At 46.3% G+C, this 20,608-nt stretch overlaps 1 protein-coding gene and 1 long non-coding RNA gene across 3 annotated transcripts in view; one reads left to right on the forward strand and one right to left on the reverse strand.

Moving 5' to 3' along the window:
• The first annotated feature begins 797 nt into the window (after nucleotides 1-797).
• LOC140218614 (uncharacterized) lies at nucleotides 798-11,821 on the forward strand. Its single transcript, XR_011894820.1, has 2 exons — nucleotides 798-9,195; nucleotides 9,279-11,821. It is a non-coding gene; the product is annotated as an uncharacterized lncRNA (long non-coding RNA).
• LOC126547263 (protein phosphatase Mn(2+)-dependent 1K-like) overlaps nucleotides 9,146-20,608 on the reverse strand; it is a 47,965-nt gene continuing 36,502 nt past the window's right edge. For both annotated transcript variants that reach the window (XM_055062843.2, XM_050195226.3), the window contains one exon: nucleotides 9,146-14,406. In XM_055062843.2, coding sequence (XP_054918818.1) covers nucleotides 14,140-14,406 — 267 coding nt within the window. In that variant the 3' untranslated portion in view covers nucleotides 9,146-14,139. The remainder of the gene's footprint in view (nucleotides 14,407-20,608) is intronic.

A 20,608-nucleotide genomic window follows, 5' to 3' on the forward strand; every position in this document is an offset into this window, starting at 1 on the left:
TCTGCTGCGATTGGACAGCTGTGGCTTTTCTTTTGTTGGTGTGTCATTATTCAGAAAGCATGACCAAGCGTGGTTTCCACACCTTTCTGAATCATATATGGCACAACGTTTCAAACGACTGATGTGGTTTCGCGCAAACTTAACGTCGAGGTAGCGGTAAGCTCGTGAAAATTAATACAAACGACTGTGACCTGAGGGAAAATCCCGGCCTTCAGTGCACTTAGCAGCAGTTGAACCCGGAAAGCGCCCTTAACAAGATGCTGCGTACACATCCTGAAGAAAACTGGCGTCCGTGCTGCGTTACTAATAGCAGGCGCCGTCGATGTTGTCTACCAACACCCGCATGGCCACGGAGCCGCATGTGTCGTCTGCTATCAAAAGCTTTGCACTACGTGCACGAGAAAAGAACTTGCGGAGAGTCTAGTGCCAAAGTGTACATGAACTCGTGCAGCACTACGTCAAATCGAGTGCTAAATTTTAGGTCTCCTCGATTTGGCTGCACTTTCTGCACTAGTTCATGGGGTGCAGCACTTTAGCACTCCATGAGCCTATGTTGTCTCTGCCGTATCAGACGACGGTAACGCGCGACCGGCGGAAAAGTTCGTTCGAGCCTTACGGTGCACTTTCTGAGGATAGATTTTGCTTCGTCGGTCGGTAACTGGCCGTAATAATGTCATGTTGGAATTGCGCAAAAAAATAGAGTAAAGGACTATTATTTATGATACCTTACTGGTGAAGCAGCGCACTGACACGGACACAGTGAAGACACACAAGAAAAGACGACATTCGCTGCACTCGTAACTATTTTATTTCAGAACACATACTTCATATTTATATACCTGCGCACCCTCGGGCGTCAAAGAAAATCAAGGCAAGATTAAAGGCATTTTTTTTAAACATCATTTGCCCGCACCTACTCGGGCGTCAAAGATATGACACCTATCTATCATGGTGTGCAATCCTATCGTATTTGTTGCACCCCTAACAACCATTTTCATTACACAATTTTTTTTCCTTTAGTGTACTTCCAAAAAGGCAACCTCCATGGCTTAGATGTAAAGATGGCTAACTGATACAACCCTCTCCCCTCTTGTGAATATGAAAGGCTTCGTTTATTTCCCTGGTTAGCTGATCCTTATGCTGCGATAAAACTGTGGTATCATTGTAAAGTGGCCAGCACCCATGTTGTGAGCAGTGCCCCTTAATGTGGGAATGAATGTTTCCCCCCAGTGACCTTTTGTGCTCCAAAAGTCTTGTGTTTACACACCGACCCGTTTGGCAGATGTATATTTTAATTTCCACACAATATGGGCAAACAGTAGACAACGGATGACCTGCACTCGACAAGTTTTTCTTTATGCTTGACCGTGCACTTACGACCATTTACTTTTATTTTTGTTGGAATTCTACGATCCAGTCCGGCACATATTTTTCAGAGTTTGTTCGGTTCTGAAAAAACTACTCGTACACCATATCTGCCACCTACGTTCTTTTAAGTTATGCGCAATTTTGTGTGCATATGGTATTGACACAATTTTTTTGCTGTCAATCTCTTTTATGTTGCACTCTTTCTGATAGCCATTGCGCACATAACGAATCAACTTATAGGCTGATGTATACAGTACGTTTTTCATATCCTGCATTCTTTAGTCTGATAACTTGTTGGCTGAAAGTTTCTTTTATTTTTTCTGGGCAAGACTTAGTTAACGCTGCCCTCAGGCACGAGAAAGCTATGCCACTTTTTACGATTTTTGAGTGTCCCGAATTATAGCTAAGCAAGGGTTTTTCTGATCGTGGATTGTATGACCAGCAAACGTGGTCCGGTGTGGTAGTTAACGCCAAATCTAAAGACTGTAGCTTGCCATTCTTCGGCAACTCAACAGTGAAAGCCAGTCCTTGGCTGTTGTCCTTGAACACTTTTAAGACCTCATTCACTCTTATGTCCAAAACACCATGTTCAACTATAGCCAAAAATCCTTAATGCCTTTAACCTTGCCTTGATTTTCTTTGACGCCTGAGGGTGCGCAGGTATATAAATATGAAGTACGTGTTCCGACATAACATAGTTGCGAGTGCAGCAAGTGTCGTCTTGTGTGTCTTCACTGTGTCAGTGCGTTGCTTCACCAGCAAGGTATGATGATTACTCACCAACTAGCCCAACTTTCCACTTTACAGGACCATTATTGAAGGCGCAAAGCGCCCACACGTTGAGAGTTCGTGTTGCAGAAATACGACGCATGCACACGGTGTGCTCAAATACGTGCGCAATTACCTCAGTTTCAGGTTTTCACTGCGTGGAAGTATGTGGAAGTGGATTCGTACATTCATTTACGTACCTGCAGGATCACTTTGTTCGGCCGGCGCGTGAGAGATTGCAACTGTCTGGGGTCAGAAACGCCTAGCAACACGGCCGCTTCTGCTCCGCGCCTTTTACAGATGTGTGTAGCTCATGCACGGGTTGTGGCGGCCATTAGCTACGTTTTCACACGTAGACAGTAATAATTTGAACAACGTACCAGTACATGAAATCGTTTATTTATTACAGTGCAAGTGGTTGGAATTTGATATCGCGAATGACGAACTTGATGAGACAACTGGACAGAGGTTATGAAAATAATGATTCCCTCCCCCCCTATTATTAGCACCAGTAACACTTTTGTTGAAGTGCTTATTTTATGTCTGTATACTACATGCGTCTGTATTCTGTTGCGTAGTAAGCTTTCGCAGGGAAGCAGTGTTGCTTTAACTGGAACACTCCAAGGCACGCAAGACAGAGAAAAGGAAGTTGATTCTTCAGTTTTACGTGCCTAAACCACGATATGATTATAAGCACGCCGTAATGGAGACTTCGAATTAATTTTGACCTCCTGGGGTTCGTACCCCCAATGGACGGGACACAGGCATCTTTGCATATCGCCCCCATCGAAATGCGGCTGCCGCGGCCGCGATTTGATTCCACGACCTCCCGCGATCAATCCGTCTGCGCGTACTTTCGTCGCACTGGACCAGTAATGGTGGTCGGAGCGTGCTGGAAAAAAAATATATATACAAAAGCCCGACGCGTGCTTCTACGTGACCAGATTGGGCAATGAGGGAGTGGAGGAGGCTGGGGCGACAAGAGGCGTGAAGGAGGAAAGGCCAGGGAGAGCCGTGACCACGGGAGAGCGGGGTGGCGGAAAGATGCTACTTTTGGAAAATTGAGGGGCTTTAATTGGCGGAGGAAGGGCCCGTCCTCTACTGGAAGGCGAAGGCGTTGATATGTAGTAACGTAATCGCTTCGTGATTGCGTAAGGAGGGCTGGGCAGTGGCATAGGATATGGTCAAGGGTCTCCGAGTAGCCGCATCTCCTACAGGCAAGAGATGAGATGCGCCCTATGCTGCATTTTCGGTCGACGGGCCTTGCGCTGCCTGTCCTGAGGCGTAGGAGCAGAATTTGCTCTTGCTCGGGAAGTGGCCGAGGTGGTTTGCCGCTAGTCACACGTGTGCTTGGGTTGGCTGCGGTCAGCAGTTTGAGCAGTCGGTGCTGCGTTAAATCGGATGCCGCTAATGCTGTGGCGACTGACAGGGTCATGATGTGCTACTTTGGCTGCTGCATCCGCCTCTTCGTTTCCGGCTATCCCTACGTGTGAGGGGAGCCAGTGAAGTGATAGGAGGGTGCCACTCCTTTGAATGGCTGAGAGCTTGGCCAGGAGCCGGGTAACCGTGAATCCTGCTCGGTCAGGTTGAAGTAGTGCCTGAAGATGTGGTCTAGTGTCCATGATGATGACTACGGGTAGCTTCAGTGGATGTGCGGCGAGGTAGTCTGCTGCCGTGGAGCTGGCAGCAAAAGGGAGGCGACCCAGCAGGGTCCCTCTAGTTGTAGGAAACGCAGGCTGCTACTGCCGCGCCATTAATTGGCAGGGAAGACAGACCTATCAGTGAAGAAGTGGAGTTGTCCATCTAGTTCATACAGCTTGGACATGGCTGCCTGCTGGAGTTCGCATGTGGGGGTCCTCTTCTTCGGCTTGCCTTCAAGCTGAAGATGGACCTCGAGTGGCTGCTGGTGAGGTGGGGGTGGCGTGACTTCCGCGGGGGACTGGCCTACCAACTCGTCATATAGTACGCAGATGCTGCCCATCCGGGAGGAGGGTCAGTTTAGCAGTCTGCGCACTAGGGCTTTGCCTTGAGGAGCGTGGTGCAGTCGGTCTACATGGAGGAGCCCCCGCTGCAGCACGAGCAGCGAGAGGGGCTAGGCTTGGAGCCAATAAAAAAAGCAGCCACCGGGGACTGGCGCCGTAGCCCAAGTATTGTTCGAATGGCTGCCCTGTGATGCAGTGCCAGCTGCTTCTTGCGGGTTGGCGTCAGGTTTGCCAGTGGGAGCGCATAGAGGAACACGGAGGTGGTGGCAGCATGGTACAGTCGGAAGGCCCATCGTGATGTGCAGTCCTTCCCTCATTGAAGCCGGTTGACTGCTGTACTTAACCTGCATGCATTGATGGTAGCGGCCTTGACAGCAGGTATCAATGTTAGGCGGTGGTCAACCTGGAGCCTCAGGTATGTGACCGCCTATTTCCACGAGATGGACATACCTCCAAGCACCAGCTTCCCGACAGTGGCACGAGCGGGAGCTTTGAGATGGATCAGCAGGGCCTCTGTCGTTCTGGGGGAGACTAGAAGCCCAACGCTCTGGAAGTAGTTAGCAGTGATGACCGCATAGGCTGCAGGTTCCATCAGGGTCCGTGCGTGCATGGCGCAACATCATCTGCGTAAACCAAGCTCTGGATCGGGAATTCACTTTGGCCCAGCTAAGATTGCTGTGGGAAGTCCAGCGGGGAGTCCAGCCAATGCCGCGTTGAAGAGGAATGGACTCGGGATAGAGCCTTGAGGGACGCCCGTAGCCACCTTACGGAAAGTGCTCAGGGCCCGGGCGACTTTTACACGGAGTGTCCGTCCCGGCCGTCAGGAATGAGGTGAACTGGCGGAGCCCACGATGCCAAATTCATCCAGTGCACTTTCGATGACCACGTGTCGATCGCAATCTGGACACCGAGGAGTATGAGAGCCACCTCCCCATTGTTCCTCGTCTCCTCCAGGGTGGAGACCACGTTCGCCATCAAGTCTGCCGTGCATCGATGGCGACGGAAGCCCATCTGTTGCTCTGAGAGGACGCCCGCCACCCCAGCAATCCAGTTCAGGTATGCTAGGACAATAGTCTACATTAGCTTGCAAGACGAGGAGATCAGCGATACAGAGGTGATAACCGTGATAGCAGAGGTAGTAAGGGGTGATAATCGTGGCTGGTCGCCCTGGCTTTCGCAAGCGTGCGACCACCGCTGTCAGCCAGGTCTTCGGTAGCGAGCCAGTCTGCCAGATGACGTTCATTGTCTCCAGGAGAAAATGTCGAGCACCCTTGTCCAGGCTTCATAGCATATGAAACATGATGCCATCTGCTCCAGGGGCACTGCGGCACTTGGCTTTTGCCAATGCTGTGGCCAGCTCGTGTTCCTGACAGAGGGCGGTAATCTAGCTGGTTGTCCATGCTGGGTGGAAGCCACCAGGTTGCCGTAGAGAGCGGGGGACCAGATGCTATCGCAGGTGATACTGCTGGGAGGGCCGTGAGCTGGTCGGCCAGTGGCTAGCTCTGTCAGGGGTGCCTTGCTGATGCCCATGCAGATAACCACTGAGAGCACTGGCTGTCATACCCTTAGGCCAGAGAGCAGGGACAGCAGAAGACTCCATGCTCGAGGACCGCCACTGGCCTGGCTAATAGTTACAGATTCCCTGCCAGCTCTGTTGACGGCGGCGATTGGCATGTTGCCGGCAGGCAGCGTCGATATGCGATTGTGTTCTGTGCAATGGTCTGGCTGTCAAGTTCTTAATGCTCACATTTCAGCTTGGCGTCTGGCGGCTTGCAGGTTGAGGTGTCGAAGGTCAGGAATGGGCTCGACTTCGGGCATGAAAGAGCGGACGGTATCAGCCTGAGCTGCCTCAGCCACGCATTGGAAAAAGTCCTGGTCATCTGGGACGCAGTCTAACTGTCTCTTGAAGGTCCCCCGGCCAACTGTGCTGCATCGTCTGGTCCTCAGGTCGCTTCCCTCCTGTCAAGGTGATGTCAAGGTCAAGGAGATGGGCAGGTGGTCCGAACCCCAGGAGTCTGGCTGCATGGCCCAGCTACAGTGGGTCCCTTCTAGTGACAGGCTGACGTCGAGTCGTGCAGGTCATGCGTGCTGCCCTGAGCACGTAGGTGAATGATTCGGAGTTCAGGATCTGCAAGCCCACAAGGGGAAACACCTCCTCTAGGTCCTTCCTTCGTTTGCAGCATCTGTGGCTTCCGCAGGCCGTATTGTGTGCATTCGCGTTGCCGCAAAGGATGTTGTCATGGTCAAGACATGTGGCCAGCTGCAGGAGGGTTGAAGGGTCCCAATGTTGGTTAGGCCGCACGTAGATGGAGGCCACTGTTGTGTCTACCCGTCAGGTCATCCACGTCGACCTCTGCTTGTGGCAGTTCGCAGTGTGCATAGATGGCACAGTAGGGGTAGTGACTATCCAGACAGGGGGCAGCTATGCAGATAGGCAAGGTGCAGGATGTGGTGCTGGAATACCCTATGTACCCAGGGAGTCGCAGGTTTTTCTAGCAGCCACATCAACCTAAGGCACAGCGATTACGTCAGTCTCTGCTGTAAATGCACTGAGAGGTCTGCTTGCCGCCACCGCAGCGAGAATGCGTTCCACTGGAGAACAGTGGGGTGGTGGCGGCTGGTCCTGCTGGTGCTAGCCATGATGATGACTTGAGTTTGGCAGTCCACATGGAGGCAGATAGAGGATGAAACGGTTGAACACCTGACACTTTTCTGTAAAGGGCTTCACCCTACAGTTCAAAGCAGTGGGGCTGATCTTTTCAAGGCATTGGGATTTAGGGACAGTGGAAGCAAAATAGAATTTAAGCGGGTAGAAATAACCAAATGGAGGTTATCCAATTGGTAGCTAAAATCAAGACAAGAGTGAAATTTCACTCTCCACTAATTACAAAATATATTACTAGTCAGGGCTAAGGGGGCTTGAGTTGCCGCCCGATCTAAAGGGTTCAGCTTTATCCATTCATTCATCCATCCATTGCCGTACCCCAGCCCAGCCAATTGGAACTTCAGCAGCATACGAAATGGACATGTCCACTAGGTAGACACTCACAGAACGCCCCCCCTGGAGAGGTTAGTCTAGCGACAGGCTTGGCATGTTACTTCGGGTGAGAGGCAGGTCTATAGTGTCATCAGAGACCAACTAGCATTTACGCTCGCACTAAAGTCCACCCTTTTGCTCACAGTATGTGCCAATGGGTCACAATGAGGCCTGCTTAGAGATGTCAATTACAAGCGAACCTACACCGATGTCCAAATGAACCCAATTTAACAGGTTTTGACAGCACAATAACATCCACCCCATGTTAAAAAACAAGTTTTATTCAGTTTGTCTGCACCGATTTAAGCTTATGAGCTTTTGTACAAAATATATACTCATTTTTTATTGATGCACGAGGATAAACCAGTTCGAACCAGTTTTAAACATCATTTTTTAATGTCAAAAGCTGGCGAACTGGCTGAACATGTTAATTAGTTCACAAAAATTTAGAACGATCCCTGTACAACATAAAAATTGTACAGTGGCATAGGGAATCGAACTCTTGCTTACACATCTTCAACCCTTCTACTTCTGGGCACATTCCCCAGGCCCTGTAGAATATGCACTAGGAAGGAAAAGCCTTTGGAACAATAGGTATGATGCCAGAAGTGCTATCAGTGCATTATGCCACCACGGAAAACTAAGCTTGTCACCATACCAGAATGGAGGGCTCCAGCTGGAGCATTCGCATTGACTGACCAATGCCTTATCATGCCCACTAAGAGCATGTGGAGAACAGGCATGTAGGCAGCACTGGCGGTTGATATTGAAGTGCACAAAAGCATGCAAAGCGCACATGCTCCCTCAAACCATTCAACAGAGCTATCCTCAAGTGAATAGTTTTTCAGCGAACCAAATCACACGGTGTAGCATATACTGCAAGGAACGTGTTTTCAATATCGCACTTCACTTGCTTCATTGCAAAAGTCTTCGAAAATTTATATGCAACATTTAAGTCCACATGGAAGACTTTGAAGGTACGCTAAAAATTAAGTTAAGCTGTATTAGCGATCTACTCTTATACAATACCAAGAAAGTCCCTCTTACCACGACAGAAGGCTTGGTAAACTAGAAGACTCAAAAACAAAATACAGCTGGCAACGATGCCTTGAAGTTTCCACACCAGCTTCACATGACACCACGGAGTCTGCTCGGGTTTAGTTTATCGGTAAAGCAGCTTCACATTCTAAAACTGGTACAGTGCAACATAGAAAGGAAGAAACGAGCCGGTTCTTCCTTTCTCGCTGTATCAGTTTTAGAATGCAATACCAACTTGCCCAATCCTCAACCCTAGTGAGGATCACATTATATTCTGAAGGTATTGAGGACTTCACTTTGCATGTTTTGAGAACGTTTAAGTCACTACAGCCATAATAAAAAAAAAATACTTTGAAGTTTACGTCATCCAATGTATCAGCACTGGGGTTATAGCAGAAAAATTTTAAATAAGATTATTTAGACTTATTTTCCCTTCTAATAATCACCTCTACTGCAAAGCTAATAAGTTTTTTAAGGACTACTTTATCAGTCTAAACTGATTCAAGGTCGCTTTAAAGTAAAAAAGTTGTGGTTTCGTCCAAAAGGCGAAGCATAGATTGCGATAGCAAATTAGTAGACAGCTATATCAAGTAAGGATAGTAGTTTTGTCGGCCATATAAATTTGCAAACATTCTCTTACTAACTAAATTAACAAGTATGGTGTCACACGTGCGTAAGTAAACATGAACACATCTAACTCGATGACTGCGGAAACTGTCAGAATGCAGGAGGAAGCGTGGTAGTAGCAGAGCAAAGTGACCATTGTGCTGCCTCTTGGCTTTAATGCAAACTAAGCATCGAAAGCACAGCGCATATGAAGCTACCAGCACTTGGCGCATTTTGTCCACATTGCAGATCGCTTTGAAGAAATGCGGCAGTCCTCAACCTATGTGTGTGCATGTAAGTGCACACAGGCGTACGGACAGCACAAAATTATATAACATGGCCAGCGTTGCTAATAACAACATATGCTTTATTTCACTTGAGTGTCATCGAACTTGCGTAAGTAAAGTCTATATCAAGTAAACAGCCTGTGACAACAGTCACCTGAATGAACTTTCATCCATTGTATTTGAACATTACAGGCCTGCAGAACCATGGCAACATACCTGGAGTTACTGGCACTTGAAGGCAGCATAAGTAAAAAGGAACATATTAACAGATGCCAGGCACTTATAATAGACTCCTGCTGAATGACTACAAGGACTACACAGGTACCACAATATTGCTATATTTTCTACTGACTGCCAATTGTACCCGAAACAAAGTCATTAGCATGTGTGCCTATTTTAGCCAAGTGGTGCCACATTAGCTTTCATGGCATTATTAATTACTAATGCAAAATTCAACCTTTAAAATATTCAGTCTGTGATATTGAATAAGACATTTTGTACACGAAACATGCACAGATGTGCCATAGCATAATGCAATCACCTAGTCAAGCAGAAATTGGTTAGCATCATACCTTCGTGCTTTGTGCTAAAGTGCTCAATGCTGCCTGTCACCTTCCTAATGATAAGGATAGATATGAATGACTGCATAAGGACTCACAAGAGCAATAATGAGTAAAATCATAAAGTTCAAAACAAACTTAAACAAGGACAATAAATCAAAGCAAGGGGGGGGGGTGTAACAAGAAAACCAAAATATCTTGCAAGTTAATTAAGGGGAAAACAGAGGCCTAAATGCAGCTACAACAAGCTCAAATGAACAGGATGCCCCTTCCCTCTTTAAATAAAATACAAAATGACTGAATCCCTGTTGTATGCAAACTAGTGGCAGCACTATTTATGGCATTATTGCTGGCATACTCCAAAATATTGGCTCTCCCCATATAAGAAGCTGCAGTTTGCCACTGGCATTAGGAACCGCTTACTGCTGCGCATTTTTGATACACAATAGTACATGTTGCAATTGACCTCATTTCTGCCACTGCTTACAAGTCCTCACTAAGCATGTTGCATACGTTTCAGCTATGTACGCTAAACACACCACCATGCGGGGCAGCTCTGTTCACAGGACCACCCAACACACTGTAAACTATAAAGGTTCCACACTATAAAGAACCAGGCTGATTGAGCACAAAGCTTTAGCTAAATTTTTAAGCCATGATTAACTCCGAGATGTTATGCAGAAGAACACAAGAGCTATAAAAATGGGCACATTACACTTTTGATTTTGCAATGCAATCTAGTTTTTCATTGCCAACAGCCTCAGCCGAGTGTTCCTAGCAATGTCGCAGAAAGTTGTTGCAGGCATTATAAAGCAGCGTTGCCTGTATTGCTACACCTCATGTTCTCTGGCATGTTCTGTCTTCCTTCTGGGCAAAAGTAATGTAACTTCTATTTCCAAAGAGTAACAAGCCAGCTTACCTACCTAGTCTGAAAATATTTTCCTTTAGACTCCCTTCAAACTAAGAGAGCAGGCAAATATCACAATGCTATCACAAATAGAGAAAGAAGTTGTTCAAGGCATGCAAAAGCATCTTCCAATGGCAGAGAACATCTGTGGCACCAATTGCAAACGCTTACAACAGCCGCCGTTAAGTGCACAGCTGACACAGTGTATCAATTGCACGTGACTCCTTACATTGCTAAAGGCAACATGAAACAGTGCTGCTTTCAAAAGCATCACTAACACAAAGCACTTGCTTTTTGCAAGTGCTTCAGCTATAGTGCTACAATAGAACGCTTGGCACCCCGAATTCTTGACTAGTCCTTGAAGACTGCAAAAGTATGGGCTGAAGAACATACCCTGGACACTCAGGCACAGTGTGTGGGAATATGCGACAGGAACTTGCAGCAACAATGTCAACAAATGAGCTGCTTTGAGCATGCTTTGCCATGTCACTTTGTGCAACAGGAAAGAATCCAGCCTCTGGGTCCTACACTGAGACATTACACATCCACACCTGTAGCTAAATAACTGCACTATCATGCTAGTATTTGATTACGGTGACAGATTAAACAGTCAGTTCCTCATGCAGGTACTTTACCACTTGTGCTCTTGATACAAGTGTTAGAAATATTGTACTCTCGAAGTGATAAGCAAAAAAAAAAAAAGGGCTAGTGACTCAAGCATAAGCTTTATGAGTAGCCCCCACCCTCCCCCCTGTCAACGACAGAATTGACAAGATCTCTGCACAATAATATCATGAGAATGACAGGACTAATGTGTGTGAAATGATATATAACTCCTGCAAGAAAATTTCTGCTTTAGAGACACCTCCAGCAATTTGCCCACCCATGCTGCTGAAAGGATACTAAGGTCAAATAGTATGTCAACGTGGACTGTTAAAATACAATTCCAGAAACTCTGCAGCCCATGTTTTGCGCCAAGAAAACACTTAGTTTAAGAGAAAAGCATGTCTGAAGGGTCTGCATTCCTCTAGCACAATTCAAATAGCCTGCCACAAACAAGGAGGTGCGATGCTGCATAAGCCATCACTACCCTTTACTACCGTTGGTGAGTAAAACGGTGCCTGACAGCCAAAGGCTACATTTTTTTTTCCATAAAACTCAACAGCATAGCCAGAAACCAAGCAAAGATACAAATGACAGCATCTCAAAACATCACATGGAGGTGGCATTTTCTGTTGTTCGCAGAAGTCTCGCTTGTCACCCGGAAATTTGCGCAGTGGCTCACCTGTTACCATGTGACTGCATAACAGGACAGCAACCATTGCGCCCACTATGATTGGAATTTGCTCTTGCTACTTGCTGTCCTCCGTGACAGCAATAAATGGTAAAATAAGCCACCGCTTCACCTCATCTCACACTAAATACCACATCTCTGAGATGTGGTATTTAGTGTGCCACGGCGGCCATGGCCACCAAGTCACGAAAGTGTATTTAGATTTCTAGCTATCAGATGGTGCTACAGCATTTGCCATTGGCAGCATGGAATGCATTTTTACTGGCAATGACAGCACATTAAAACTAGATGTAGTACCCTATGGTTAAAATAATGGCGCAGCACATCTAAGATTTTATGACGGGTGTATGATTGATTTGATTCAGACAACAATGAAAGTATGTTGCTAGTTTTTTTTTTCATCTTCGTCCTACAGCAATATGTGAGAGTGCAACAGGGTCCATCTGTCATGTCGCTTGTCACCGTTGTTTGATAATCGCGTGCATGCGGTTGCCTCTTTAGTGTGAGCTCTGCAAGCCAGCAAACAAGTACAGCACTATGCAATACAGAAACTACCACCCAAAAGATGAACGCGCTGGCTGCACGGATTCGAGTGAAAACAAAACTTGTTGACCACTCGCCGCATCGTTATCAAAGGTAACATCAATGAGTTTTCTTTTTCTAAGAATCAAACAGAAGTGGACAAGTATTTAAGGCAGAAAGCTGGGCTAGTTGGTGGTTATTCGTATAAGAGGACATTGCACTAGCGTTTAAAAAATGACACGGACAGGAACATGAAAAAAAAAAACGCACCAAACGCTAGTGGACAAGTAGCAATTTCTTCCATCTTATAATGCAATGCAATGATCTTTTTATTTACTGGTTGAGTGCTAGTGACACAATTTTAATGATGAGTTTAGGCACGATCAGACGAGTAGTACTTGAACATTCTGGTAGAGTCAAATCCTGTCCTACATTTATCTTAATACATATCTCACTAAAGCCCTGGTCTCGATTTTAGACTTTTGATGCGAAAGCATCAAATTGCCCATCAAGCAAGAAAGCTGCCATTTGTAGCAGCGAAATGGCACTTAAATTACCACTGGCTGCAACACCATGTCACGGGTGCACCTCGAAGAGCAGTGCGGGCAAAAGGGAACACTTGCTGGCGCGCCAGGTGTTGAGTAAGGGGAGAGGGCATCGCCATGATGCCACATCACCCTTGCTCTCACTCTCAGAAGCCAACACGCAACCCATATCTCTCTCTCTCTCTCTCTCTCTCTCATCCATACTGGGTATAGCTGCTGCCCGCGCCTACTGGTCTTGGTCGCCGCTGCTGCTTGTTGGCTCGGGCAGCACGTACTGCTACAGTATGCTATTCACAGTGTAAAACTCGAAGAACCGCTTAGGCGTTCAATTGGACATTAATGGTTTCGCATTCACAACTGGTAAGAAGTGCTTAGGTGTCCTGGGAATTTTTTAAAGTAGGTATTATCACTTTAGCTTGACTTAACATTTGCCTTTAATGTCCCTTTAAAGCACTGCATGGAAAGTAGAGATGCTGACAGTAAAGATATTCCATTTTTTGACAGCCAAGATATACAGAATGCCTATGTACCACCACTAAATGACAAGGAGGCCACTGATAAAATGCTGTATACAAATTCAGAAATTGCAAAAAATGAAGCAAGACAGGCTGCTGAATACAGGATATTCTTTGAGGCTCGTGCTTAAGGTTTGGGTGCCTTGTAGGCAACAGAAGGCAAAATAAATTACAGACAGAAAGGTCAGCTGGCACTAGGAAAGAAAAAAAGTAATTGTTCATACTGACTACCATACAAGGTGAACAGCTAACTTCTTTATGCAACAAGAAAGTTCTGAAGCATTTCAATTTTACCGTGCACTTTGAAATAGAAGCTGTACAGTAAACAATAGTATAGGTAACCATCAGCTACTCACTGTGCAATTATTAAAGCATATCAAGCTAGTTTATGTTTTTCTGCCAGAAAAACGAAAAGGCAACAGAGCAATTTTCTCCCTAAATACACACTAACAAAAGCAAAGGCATGTGTTGCTCCTCACATCTTCAATAAAAATGCTGTCACATAGTCCACTTATTTTTGCTACAACGTATGCAAAAGATTTGGTCAGTCTAATTGAGGTTCAAAATAAGAATATGTTTACAGCTTCAAGGTCAGCCCTATTTGTCTGCTTGTTTGTTAACTGAAGAAATCTAGTGACTCGGACACTCATAATCCACTTCAAAGGTGTGCTCATCACAAAAGTGGTGGGCTATTCTTTACAAGTAAGCAGCTAAAATCTCCGACTAAACTGCAGCTGCCGACCAAAACTGTTCGCCACACCACCACTATTGCGATACTTTCCCCAGGCACCACAGGGCATGACAACCGCCGTAGCATTGTCCTGAGAAGCAAAATGCATGGCCTGGTCAGTGACGAAGCCTGCTGCCTCAGCTGGTGAACTGCAGCTGTTGATGGCATCCACAATCTCCTGGTCTGACATGGCACAATTCACACCATCAGTGGTGAGGATCACAAAGGCATCCTTGCCATGTTTAACCTGGGAGCAATGAAGAAATGAGAGTGGCATGCATATCAAGATGAATGTAAAGATCTATGCAATGATTGTGTTACTACACTACTTGTGCAAACTGACATTTATAAGATGCACATCCCCTTTCAAACCATGCCATGTTTCACTTTGCCATGTTTAACGTGGGAGCAATGAAGAAATGAGAGTGGCATGCATATCAAGACGCAAGGTAAAGAGCTATGCAATGATTGTTACTGCACTGCTCATGCAGACTGACATTTATAAGATGCACATTCCCTTTCAAACCCAAACACTGGTTTTCATCATGCTCGTGGTATGTGATCGGTGAAGTGCTACAGCAGGAGAAGGATAAACATTACCCTACTTTATGCAAGACGGTCAGGTCAACCCTTTTAGTCACACCAATAGTACACTTGCATTAACATGAAGAGCAAATTTGCCACTGCATTTTAAAATAAAAATTAAGTGTGCCTTAGTTCACATTATTGGTGGGGTGAATGAGTGGAACAGTACGAAATAAAGTGCTTGCTCCACCTTCCTCCTATTCAACTTTCTTGATGTACAGTCACAAACTGACTTTTCAGACACTTGGATATAACAAATCATTCAGACACATTCCTGGCACTGTTACTTGCCTCATATATTTATGTACAGTAGGATCTCGCTATAATACAGTTAAAGGGGAAGATGAAATAACCACCGTTGTCCACCCTTAAGGCTAACATTGCCTGGCGGAAAGGTGAGCAGTTTCCACAGTGAAAAAAATAATTGAAAAATAGGAGCACAGTTGTGTAAAGAGTGCAGGATATGTACGAGCTTGCCGTAACTATCCTGCATTTTTTCACTGGTGCTGCGATGAACTAATGTACATGAATAGTGAAGTTAGCTGCATCACAGCCTTTACCTGGTGCTCTGACATTCTTGTGAAGCGCTTGGTTTATCGGCATTTCATGAGCATGCCAGCACTGGGCACTTCGCGCCAATGACAGCAAACAATGCCCATCACTGTACATAAGCTAACACCTCTAAACAACAACAAAAACTTATTTACCATATTTATTCGAATCTAGGCCGATAGTTTTAGAGCTAAGCTGTATATGGCTAGCCGATTTGTCCATCCATCCGTCTGTTGCCTGTAAATGCCTCCAGCGCAACCCCATGTGCATGTGCGAAAAAAAAAAAGGGGAAGAGAAGCACGTGATTAGCTGCGCCAGTAGTGACGTCGTTGCTCTCTCTCGCAGCTGAGCACGCACGAGGCAGTTTTTCGCATGATTTGAGGAGGACAGAAGGGATTTAAGCAGGCGTTTTTGGCTCCTCGGTGTGCTTCACTTCAGTCATGCTAGACTGATGAGATGTAACGTCCTCCACTCTTCATGTAGCTATTGTAAATAAACCCAGTACTCCTCGTTCTTAATGAGAACACGTTCCTCACTTCAACAACGTCCTTGGCGTGGATGAGTCAGACGATGGCATGGGCCAGCTACCCCTTTTTACATGCCCGACCCCAACTCTTACAACTGGCTGGCAGCAGTGAGACAGACTTTGCGATGTGGTGCTGTGCCTGCGGCGAGTACTTGGTTTTCGCTATGACTCTCTAGGCTTCATTTTGTGGTTAATAAAGGGAAAATCTGACATCCACCCTATCGTAGCAATTGCTACAAAGGAAACCCATACGGGTTCCTCGAAAGAAAAGCCTCGCAGTTTAAGAAAAATTGGTTCTGGTCCGGGACTCGAACTCGGGACCACCACCCTTCCGGGGCAGCCGCTCTACCATCTGAGCTAACCAGGTGGCTAGCAGAGTTGTAATTGTTCAGTTTAGAACAGTAGGGAAGCTGGATTGTTGATTGTTCGCTAGGTTGTGTTTACCTAGTTATGTCTGGCGAGCACGACCAAGGCAGTAAAGCAGCAATCACAGATTTGAGGACACTGCTGAGAGACGATTTGTTGGTTGTCGGTGAGGAACTGGGCCTAGAGGTACACAAGGAAATGACGAAATGGGAAATATTAAAGCTGATTTCCGAACAGGCCAGTGAGGAGGTCATTGGAATTGGGTTAGAGCTCTTTAGGGAAAGAGAGAAACGGGAGAAAGAAGAACAGAACAGAGAGGAACACGAGAAAGATTGCCAGTTAAGAAAAATGCAACTTGACCTTGAATGTAAACATTTGGACTTGTGTCGAGTGAGTGAAGTGGCTCTGGAACCATCAAGTGAGGCAGAATCATACCGCATGGACAGGCTGTTAAAGCCATTTGAGGTCAGGAACGACATAGGTTTGTTCCTAGGAAATCTTGAAAGGGCTTGCGAGAAGACAACCTTTTCTCCAAGTACATGGCCACAGCGGTTGCCGTCTATGTTGCTGTGTGAAGCTGCTGAAGTAATCGCCAGACTCAGTGCACAAGGTGCATATGATTATACGAAGGTTAAGGCTAGCTTTCTAAAGAAGTACCGCCTTTCAGCCGTAGCTTTTCGGCAAAGGTTTAGAAGCACGGGCAAGAAGGATAGCGAGCGGTATCCGGAGTTCGCATACGGCTTAAAGGCCAACCTAGTCGAGTGGTTGAAAAGCGCAGAAGCGTACGAGAGCAGAGACATGATTATTGAATGCATGTGTCTACATCAGTTTTAGAAAGGCATCCCACAATCTGTGAAGCTGTGGGTGCAAGACAGAGGAAACGTAAACACTGTGGAAAAGGCGGCTGAATTAGCCGAAGGGTACGCAACACATAGAAAGCTGAACGCCGAGGACGGAAATTGGGACGGTCAAAATGGACCGCGGAAACCATTTCCGTTCAAAAAGGGTTCGCAGACTAGACGACCGAAGCTTGTAGACGTGGAGGAAAAGACCTCAGAAAAGAGAGAGCAGAAATCAAATGAGGAAACCATGCAAAAAGAGCAGAAACGAAAATTCGAATCTTTTAGATCGATCCGCTGCTGTAAGTGCCACAACCTCGGACATATTGCTGTAAACTGCGGGAAGCCTAACACAGTTTTCTCCTACGTGGATGAAAAAGACGAGAATATGGAACGTTTAAGCCCATATCTTCACGACCTGCAAGTTAATGAGAAACCATACCGGGTGCTGCGAGACAGTGCCGCCACGATGGACATTGTCCATCCGTCTTACGTGACGGTAGATGACTTCACTGGAGAAGTAGCATGGATCAAACAGGTTGTAGAAGAACACAGTGTGTGTCTATCCATGGCCAAAGTCAAAATCAGTGAACCGTTCGGGGAGCTCGTGAGCGAGACTGCAGTTACAAAATTCTTATCTCTGCAGTTCCCTTACATTTTTTCGAATCGGTTGGGTCAGTTGCTGCGTGAAAGGGGGCTGAAACTTGTTAAGGGTGTAGCACAGCCATTGATGAGATCTCAAGCTCGCCAAATCGAGTCGCTTTCATCGTAAAATACAAAAGCCGCTCCAGCAGAAGTAGCAAAAGAGGTAGCCTCGGTAACAGAAACCGAGCTAGGCTCGAGGGATGAAAAAGCGGTTGAGGAAATCCTGCCAGCTGACCAGCTCAAGGAGAGCGTATCACAAGGCATGTGTAAATTTCACGCCTGCAGCGAGAGCCAGCTGACATACTTGCAAGCGAGACAGGGTCATTACTATCACTGGCCTCAAAGAACTTTGATCGGCTCTTATGTGTGGACAGGGAGTCAATAGCAGCCAAGCAAAAGAATGACGTCAGCCTAGCTAAATTACATGTAACAGCTAAAGAAGGCATTGCTAGACGCAACGTGACGATTCACGAGAAAGGAGGCTTGTTATATGAGCACTAAAAAGACCACAAAGGCAGGATTCTGGATTAGTTAGTCGTACCTACTAAGTACAGGGAGGACCTTTTGGGTCACTGTCATGGAAATGGTTGTTCGGGCCACCTAGGCATAAACAAATCAAAAGAAAGATTGCTTATGGAATACTACTAGCCTGGCTGTTTCAAAGACGTAGAAAAATTTGCGAGATCACGCGGCGCCTGCCAGTGCTCAGGTAAACCAGGAGAAACATGGAAAGCTCCACTAAAGGTAGTGTCCTTAATACCAGAACCCATCAGACGACTTGTGATAGACATGGTAGGCCCTTTACCAAAGACAAACTCAGGTTACAGGTACCTGTTTACCATGCTGTGTCAGGCCACAAAGCATCCTGAGGCAATCCCTCTGAAAGAACTCAGTTCCACCGAAGTAGTAGTCGCACTTTTGACAGTATTCGCCCGAGTCGGGTTTCCAGCCGAAATTGTTCTTATGCATTCTCTTTCTGTTACTTTCCTTTTATAAAAACAAATCAACTAACATTCCAACTATTACGAACATTTCGTCACCATAAAGGTGGAAAAACTATTGATGACGCGCCCTGGGCAGCCAATCGGATAGCTCACCCACATTACGTGAATGGGGTGATTTACATAACATGGGTAGGGGCGGCTGTAAATTCTGCCGAACAGTGTGCTGCAATCGGCAGTGATGTACATTTTTAAAACCTTATAATAAATTACACTTTACGTGGAGCACTTAGAAGCGTCAATTAATGATCAGAAAGACCTAACTCTAATGACTCAGTACGTTTGTACAAAATTGTCAAAATCGTTTCAGGGGCCCTGTAAGCAGGCACTTTTGGCTCCTCGGTGTGCTTCAGTCATGCTAGACTCATGAGATGCAACGTTTTCCACTCTTCATGTAGATACTCTAAATAAACCCAGCACTCCTTGTTCTTGATGAGAACACGTTCCTCCCTTCAACAACATCCTTAGCGTGGATGAGTGAGACGACGGCATGGGCCAGCTACCCCTTTTTACATGCCCGACCCCGACTCCTACACAGCCTACCAAGCAGACGCTTAATGAACCATCGGGATTAACCCAGTGATAAACACCGGGGCCGCACGTTTCAGCTTCGCTGGTTAACCATTTGTACGGAGTGCTTGGGTGGCGATTTTTGAGATGGTGCCTCGCTAAGCAGCCTGCATTCTCAAGACTGACTGACTAGCAACTGAGGTCCTGTTGGCACTATGCAGTGGCATCCCACGGGAGTGGCATCCCACAGGAGGAGTACATTATCTTTAGTTATAATTTGTTAGCCACTGACAAAATGCGCATTCTGTTTTTAAGTGAACCTTATTTCAGTTACTGTCCGCATCTCTGCTTGACCTTGAGAGTCCAGAGCCTGTAGACCGAAGCTTGGTATTTTGTTTCTGCACAGTCTCGAACTTTGAAATGTTTCTTAATAGGTTACCTTGTGTAGCTTTTGTGAGAGTGGTAACAGCATGTGGAAACACATGTGAAAACGGCCATCGCACGGCCGGTCTCTGTCTCCTCGCCCAGCTCTATCTGCCGCTAGGGCAACCCGCCCCAGAGCTCGAACATCTCAAATTTGTGATGGTCCAGCTTGGATGCAGTTTTCCACTCGTGGTAGGACGTTTTAACCTGATATACACTCACACCCTACGCCATGTACTCAACCGCATATAACATCACAGCCTTGCAGTTCTCCTTCCATGTGAAGAAGGCTGCCATGCGGGAGCCAAAATCTCATTTTTAAAAATAATCATATACCAAACTCTAGGGCGAGTTTAGATTATAGGCTTTTTAAAAAAGAGTGCCAGTTTTTAATTGAAATTGATAAATATGGTGCATAGCTATACGCGATAGTCCACGGGTAGCATACGCTGCAGGCTGCAGCGGTGGCGTAGAGATAGAGTATCCACCTTGCGTGCAAGAGGACCGTGGGTCGAATCCCAGTGCTGCGCAATTTTCCACCGAATTTTAAAAAATCCGCGTGTTGATAAAATTGCATAAAACAGGCCTGGAGTGTGGCCTGATCCCGGTGACCAGAACTGGTAACGCACTTCCTCACCAGAGCAGGATTGGCCACCCTGGTGCAGTACTTGGCCACAACCTCCTACATGAATACAACAATCAAACCCCGGCCCTCAGTCCCCAGCAGCTGCGAAGCAACTGACCACGGTGACGGTCAGACCTGTGATGCAGCAGAGGGTGCTAAGAATCTCTGGATCCGGACAGGCCGCCATTGGAATCTGAACCCGGCAATGTTTAACGCTAGAATGTTATCTAGTGAGGAGAGTCTAGCAGTGCTATTGAAGGAATTAGCGGGCATTAAGTGGGATTTAATAGGGCTCAGTGAAGTTAGGAGGACAAAAGTATATACAGTGCTAAAAAGCGGCCACGTCCTGTGCTACCGAGGCTTAGCGGAGAGACAAG

Source organism: Dermacentor andersoni, chromosome 1 (genome assembly GCF_023375885.2).
Source record: "Dermacentor andersoni chromosome 1, qqDerAnde1_hic_scaffold, whole genome shotgun sequence".
NCBI classification, from domain to species: Eukaryota; Metazoa; Arthropoda; class Arachnida; order Ixodida; family Ixodidae; genus Dermacentor; species Dermacentor andersoni.